At 41.3% G+C, this 7,723-nt stretch overlaps 1 protein-coding gene across 1 annotated transcript; it reads right to left on the bottom strand.

Moving 5' to 3' along the window:
* Positions 1–1,586: 1,586 nt before the first annotated feature.
* LOC106645517 (uncharacterized) lies at positions 1,587–3,278 on the bottom strand. The gene is made up of 2 exons (XM_014361402.2): positions 2,552–3,278; positions 1,587–2,403 (listed from the first exon to the last, which is right to left on the bottom strand). The coding sequence occupies exons 1-2, from the start codon at positions 3,138–3,140 to the stop codon at positions 1,655–1,657; spliced, it is 1,338 nt and encodes a 445-aa protein (XP_014216888.2). The 5' UTR covers positions 3,141–3,278; the 3' UTR covers positions 1,587–1,654.
* Positions 3,279–7,723: the final 4,445 nt, after the last annotated feature.

The following is a 7,723-nucleotide window of genomic DNA, read 5'->3' as shown; positions in this document are numbered from 1 at the left end:
AATTGGATGCAATTTAATCAGCAGTACATAAGTAAAACCTGATCAAACGAATACTTCCAACTAATTGTACCGATTAATTTTGAGAGACAGTTTGAAAATTCCAATAGGAATTTATTTCGGAAAAAAGTGGGCATGTCGTAGTCGCTCGTTGATTTGATCGACCAATTGGTTATATCGATGGCACCCGAGATTCGAGGGAAAATAGGTGGATCGTGTGGATCGAATATATATATTTAATTCGCTTCTGTCCGGAGAAACGCGAGTTTTAATTATTCCGCGGCTGTGGAAACAATCGATGGCCGGTGCAATTATTCCAAGGGACTAGGAAAATATTTATAGGTGCCCGCACGCTCGAGCACAAAACAGCGGCACTTGAATAATTGAAGCCGCGCCAAAATGGTTTTTGAATTTCACCGATGTCCGATAACCGGATTACTTTTTAAAAATCACCAATTCGATGGATGTTGAATAGTGATCTTTAAATCATGAGTTCGAGCCAAAGGCCACCTTTGTTATTTTTTCAATGGAATAATTTAATATATTTTTTTATTACAACATAGTTTTTTTGTTTTTACTTAAAAACTATTTTCTTCTTTGGGATGGATGGCAAACGAAAATCTCTTACAATACCAAGTGAAAACTTCAGAAAAAAATACGCCTTGAAGCAGCCAGTAGGTACTCGGGACATTTTCCTGTCTGTATCACTGCTCGATGTTTACGAACCAACAGCTTGTACAATTATTCAAATTTACTGGCCTTGCTTGGTTTTATGGCTTGATCACATTATTATTATATATTTATATACCAAAAACGTACAAGTTGTGAAGGTGTTATAGTGTCTCACACACCCGTCCACGGCTCATTATATTTCCAATCACTCAGACATTACTTATCACGAAATGACGTGTACAAAAGAGCATTACCCGCCAATACTGCAGAAGAGGAAGTAAGAGGCTCCGAAGATAAAAAAAAAGCTTGGCAAAAACAGAATATTCAATATTACCATGGATAAAAATATTATAAAACTGACTTAAAAATCAGAGAGAATTTCCTTGTAATGATGAAAAATATTGTACGGCCACTACAGGTATAGGACACGCCGTAAAATTTTTTATATTTTACTCAATTAGAATCAATAACTAGTTGTTTTGTATAACACTACTTAAAAAAAAAAAAATATATAATTCCGAGCTGATGGATTGATTTTATTTGACAATGGTTGAAGAACTACACGAAGAGTAGTGATAATAGCCAAAAGAGTTTTATAAAGATCCCGTAAATGAGTAGTAGAGTGGTTGTACGGATGGAAAGGAGCTTGCAATCGTAAAATTGTTTGATTTCCAACATCTCTTGCGAGTAGCAAGTTATCGAACTGTACAACTCCAGCAGAAAGAAAGTAAACATACATATATATTCACTTCGGGGCTTGAATTGTTTGGTCAATAAAATAGAAATAAATATGTCGTTTGTAGTTGATGTTTACGTAGTTGGGAAAAGCTCCTCATGCATATATATATATATATATGCGATGTTGTTGCCGATTATGGAGTATAAAGGTTTGTGGAAAAATAAAAAATGCCACAATGTTCTATTTGCATACAGACAACTTATTTATTTTTACATTTACTAGAAAACTAATCAAATAGTCGTACAGTCAAATATTCACGGGAAAGTAAAAAATGCCTTCCCTGGGAACGCATCTACTCCGTAACTTTACAGAATCGCCGACAGAAAATGTCTGAGCTATGCGCTCGACGGTACAAACAGTGTGGATGCAAAATTGTTTATCATCCACCGAAAAGTCCATGTACAAATCCTCAAATGGCGGTAATTTACAATCATTGATAATGTCATCTACTGCTGCTGTTTGGTCTTCCAACTTGTTGTCCTTGTTGATTTTAACAACATCAAAACCAGTGCAATCCATAGTGGGACATTTAACCAGGAAAACGAGCATTCCACCTTCGGGTAGATTATAAATACGGGCTAGTGCGCCGTTGTGAGTGTTGTGCGGTTCAATGGAGAAGAAACACAATATTCCGCTACACGTGTAATTTTTTTTAATCGTTAACGTCAACGTGGTATTCAATTTTACTTTTCCCTTCGCGTTGTACTGAAAGAATGAAAATACGTTGTTGTTGGCGTCTACTGACCATCCCAATCCGAAAAAATTGTTACTGGATGATATCGAAGCTTTTTTATGGAGCATCAATTTCTTGTCTGGCAAGAAGCGAGTCAGGTTCCTCTGTCGACCTGCATGATTGACGTGGAATAGCGTCTGAAACTCGCTGTATTCGTACCATGGACGGTTAAGGTAGAAAAAACTGTTATGCAGTACAGCTACTGACAGATCTAAGCTGTGTATGTTGCCTTCAAAATTAACTGGATCATCTCTTCTGTTGCCTGTTGGAAATGAAAAAAGTGCATTATTAAAATTACTCGTTCGTCAAAGTAATATTTATTCTAATTTTACTTATTTTCAAGTATTTTGGTTAACAAAGCCTTCATATGCATTTCGTATATTTACTAATTTTATGAATAAAATAATTACCATCAAAGTCAAATTTAATCGTACAATTGCTGAAGCTGCCGCACATCGTGGTGTTGTGATAAATGAATTTGACTGAGTCTTGATTCACCAATGGCACTTGAACCAATGAATTTTTCGATAAAACATAATGGTTATTGTTAACACATGTGCTCATGTCGATGAAACTGTACAGCGACTTGTATTTCATGAGATAATTGTCTTGATGCGTGGTAAGCGGTATTTGCAACATGACCCTCTTGTTATCTAGGAGATATAACTTAACGGGTGATGTGAAAAACTCCTCGACACCTTCGTCAGTGGTATACTGTACATCACAAAATTTGATGCTCGATTCGTTCGTGGTGCGTGGCGTTTCAAATGTTACCGTACAGTTAGTTGAAGTATCGTTTCCAAAATAGCTGATAATACTACACTTTGCATATACATAAGTCTCGTGAAGTTTGTCCATTTTATTTGCCACTACAAACAAATTTCGTCCCCTTTCAATGTCCCGACCAAACAGGGGTGATTCCATTGCTCGAATGTTGATGCAAGCTAAAAGTAACACGGATAATCGAGTGATTCCTTTCATGGTCACTGTTTTAAACATCACTCAAAATTTAAAAAAAAAATGAGAAAATTGTCTTTATTTAAAACGAAGATATTAATACAAAATTTAAAAAGCAACAATTAGACGCAAGTGTGATAAATTTTGACATTTTACGCGTATACGAGTTACTCTAACCGAAGATTGTGACGCTCTGGGATACACGGACTTCGAGATTCGTCGAGCTCGTTTCTTAGTACTAGACGTACGATAACGTTTTATCACGTTCCCATACAGACTCGAGATCTGACCACATGATTTTCAATAATGAAAAAAACCCATTCGATAACACATTTCTGGATGTCGAAACACGGTATTGCGTAATCAAGTTGTTCAATTTTTTTTACATTGCTAATGTGAGTTGTGAGTCAAGTTAATGTAATGAAACTTTTGTACGATAGACGGTGCTTACTCATTAATCTTGAAGATTGTGAAAATATTGAAATTCGACGCATAAATCAAATTAAAGTAGCTGATAAAGTCAAACACATTTGCTCCAAGCTGCACTTCACGTTTGCCATAAAAAGTGTACTCTAAACATATCTACTTTAGAAAAGTAGACGAGTTTGTAATATTATAGCAAAGACTCGAGACGTTTCCGTCGGCAAAGGGGAATCTGCCGATAAACTATTCATTGCGTGTGTCTCTACAACTAAATGGCAAGACGAAGTAGCGGAAAGACAAAGTCAATATCGGCTGAGCTGCAATAATAATAATAATAATAATAGTCGGTTGCGCGCCTGTACCAACACTGACAGACCATCGAGGCTGTGTACTCGGGCCACGGGTCGTGTAGGGACGAGCGAGCGATCTGATGGGAAATGCTTGTTTCGCGGCCACTGTCAGAAAAGTTGATCGGCGCGTGGGTCCAAATGGCCATTCATGGTCTTCGCGCGAATTATTCAGCTGCTTGAGCTTTTACTTCGGGTAAAGGAGATATTCGATTTTTCATCGTAGCCCACGAGTCTGCGACAGAGTATAGCATTACCACTGGTCGAGGATTTATCTGGCATTGACGTGTAGCCAAGACTCCAACAAAAATGTTCTTTTTTTTATTGGTAATTTTTTTTTAATGATTACCTGGGTTTATTGAATTATTTGAACGAAAAATGAAATTCTTATTCCTTTAGGGTAATGAAACTTGGTCACAAATATTTTTCCAATTTTTTAAAAATTTTTCTAGGGTAATGCATTGTATATACTAGCAAAAAAAAATCAGTCAATATGAAAGAAAAAACAATTTTTCAGAAAAAAAGAGTGAAAGTATTATCATACATATTTCAAGATTTGATTTCGAATTATAATAAACTTTAACGTCTAAAATGTATTACACTTATCTGTTAGAAAAAAAAGTTGTATCTGTATTATATTAACATGGATCAATAAAAAAGTTTTCCGATTAAGTGTTTGAAAATCCGTAGCTCAATCGTGCCCAACTCTGACACGGTAATCGGACTCTTAATGAATAGTATCGAATTTCGAGAGTCAGCTTGAAAATCCCAACTGATTGTACAGGAATTTATTTCGGAAAAAAGTGGGCATGTCGTAGTCGCTCGTTGATTTGATCGACCAATTGGTTATATCAATGGCACCCGAGATTCGAGGGAAAATGGGTGGATCGTGTGGATCGAATATATATATTTAATTCGCTTCTGTCCGGAGAAACGCGAGTTTTAATTATTCCGCGGCTGTGGAAACAATCGATGGCCGGTGCAATTATTCCAAGGGACTAGGAAAATATTTATAGGTGCCCGCACGCTCGAGCACAAAACAGCGGCACTTGAATAATTGAAGCCGCGCTAAAATGGTTTTTGAATTTCACCGATGTCCGATAACCGGATTACTTTTTAAAAATCACCAATTCGATGGGATTATTTTATCACTCCCAAAACGAGCTGAACCAAATTTGTTGTTGTTTTTTTTTTTCGATCGAATCCCACATTTCCAAAGGTACATAGTAATTGACAGAATTGTGTACATTATCCCGAGGAAAAGTCAAACAGAGCAAAACCTATGTACTCAAACATCAATTAAATTTTATTAAAAAATTCCAGCACACCGCCACTTTGACATCATTTCTCTTACCTAAAATCTTGTAAAAAAACAAATACATATATGTATATATTTGACATTCGAGATAGCAACAACTAAAAACTACTCAGTGTAAGAAAAAAAAGATCAGCAGCTGGTTCACGTCTTCTTGTCCACGCACTTGTTGAAGTATTTAAAGTTGACCCCGGCCGCGGAGTCCTCCTCGTGGTGCGCGCAAGCGAAGTAGAAGCAATGCTGGGTCTCGGTCTCCAGGTGGTCAACGCTGAGCTTCTTGGACGGCGATGCGCACCTGTACTCGACCCCGATCAGCTCCAAGTGCCCATCCACACTCCCGTCCGCAGCCACCAGCTTGACGTGGGCGGTGGTACAGTCGGGCGAGCCACTGCAGCCCCGGCACACAAACAGCACACCACCCCCCTGTCGGCCGAACACGTTGAGCATCTTGTGGCCCTTTCCCAGCTCGACGTTCGCGTCCATCAGCATCCTCCGGCCCTCCAGGTCGTACTGCAAGCAGTGGGCCACCTCGCCTTCCGGCTCCTCCAAGTGGCAGGACGTCCAGTACTTGTGCTCGTTAGACCCCACTATGTGCTTCAATATGCCCCTGTCCGTTATGGGGTAGCTGTAGAGGACCGTCTCGGAGCCCTCGTGGCTCACGTGGGTGGCGTGCATCAGGCCGCTGCCGTTCTTGTGCCAGTCGACAGCCGCGAAGAAGGCACCGCTCTTCGGCGCGTACGGGTCCACGACCGTCGAGTACACGTTGGCGTACTTGGAGGGAAACCCAACGAGCTCGCCGATTCGCTCACCTTAAATGGGGGTCGATGGCGTTGAGTGTGCTTGTCGTGCAATTGCTTTGACTAATGTCCTTACCTTCTTTGTTGTACCGGAGGATGCACTGGCTGCCATGGGCCTCGCCGCAGAGGGCCTTGCTCGTCACGTACACGTCGAAGTTGTCGTGGTAGACGACGACCTGGTAATTGGGCCAGTCGACCCTGTCCAGGGGGAAGTCGAGGTGCCGGTCTTGGCAGGTGTCGAAGTCGACGAGGACGATTTTTCGGTACTGGTGCTCGTACCCGTTTACCCTGTCCCTGGAGAAGAGCTCGATCAGGGCCTTGTTGCCCGCGAAGGTCTTGAGCTTCGTCTGGTTGTTCAGGAGGATTTCCCGGGTCTCGGGCTCGACGAGCTTAAAATTGCACCGCTTGTGGGGTTTGTCGGGCATTTCCATCGTCACCTGGCACTGGCGCTCGTGGGGCGCTTGGAGGCGCTCGCAGGTCAGGTACGCGAAGCTCTGGTCGGCCATCGCGATATTCCGGGGCACCGCCATGAAATCGGCGCTCTCCTCGTGGTACTCCTTGACGAAGGTTTTCATCTCGGCTGCCAGGGTGCTGGTGCACAGCAGACCAAGGGTCGCGAGGACTATTGTCAATGATGCCATTTTTCGCTGGATCACCTGATCCTGTATTTACGGAAAAATCAAATTGGCGTTTTACTTTTCACGCGTTACATTGTTTTCGAGATTTTTCTGGGCAACCGCACCGTTTGACTCCGACAACGGTTTTTTGCTCAACGACTAATGTTTTTTTTAAATTCTCTTCAAAGCAATGTACTCCTTCGGTTGAGCCGAAAAAAGCAGTGCCTTAATATTCCAAAAGGAAAAAAAAAAAAAAAAAAAATGGTGCGTGTAAAAGAAAATACACATTTAACGCTGGATGGATACTTACCCGGGCACGTAACAGTTGACAAACGACTGTCTCCGTGAACGTCGTGGCATCTCTTATATATTATTCAGCATCGCTGGGCTGAAGATACCGCGGTAACACGTGACCCGTGATGCCGGTGTCAAAGTTATCGAACAACTCGTGTGTGTCCCCCCCCCAAGCCCTCGTCAGTCATCCGCACAATAAAGACCCCTCTTGTGTCACCAAAATCCACAAACGATAAGCGTAAGTGTATACCTACTGGTAGAAAAAATGGAAAACAAGGCGAGAAAAAAAAGGTAAAATGTTGCTATCGTGTGATTAGAAATCACCGGGTGATACATATTCTATAGAGGGGGGAGGGAGAACTCCATCCTCGCGCTCTCGTATCTTTTGCTCTCGATGTTTACTTCATCCAAAAAACGTGTACTCGATGTAAGATTAAAAAAAACTCAACCGATGGCCGTACTTGCGCTTATTTACCAAACGAGTAAAAAAAAAAAAAAAAAAAAAAAAAAAAAAAAAAAAAAAACAGTATGTGCGCATCCACGCTCTACGCAGTGCTTAATACAAATTTCCAGTCCGGCAGACACGACGTTAGTTTACAAAAGAGCATCGCCAGTGCGATGGATACACGGGCATGCATCATCACGAGGAGAAGGAGGAAGACGAAGGAGCAGGCCATCCAGAGTGTGATGGAGGAACAGGAAAAAAAAAAAAAAAACATTGGCCCGCCCCTATCGCCCCGTGCATCTCGAAACAATCACGCGGCCGGTCGCCTGTCTCTCTCCTTCCTATGTGCGCGCGGGGTGACTTTGGCGCAAGAGGAGGGCGCTCTCT

Source organism: Copidosoma floridanum, unplaced genomic scaffold, assembly GCF_036245765.1.
Source record: "Copidosoma floridanum isolate Cflo_tuat_1 unplaced genomic scaffold, Cflo_Japanese_pri ptg000007l, whole genome shotgun sequence".
Taxonomy (NCBI): Eukaryota; Metazoa; Arthropoda; class Insecta; order Hymenoptera; family Encyrtidae; genus Copidosoma; species Copidosoma floridanum.
The sequence above is the reverse complement of the archived record's forward strand: the minus strand, read 5'-3'. Positions and strand labels throughout refer to the sequence as shown.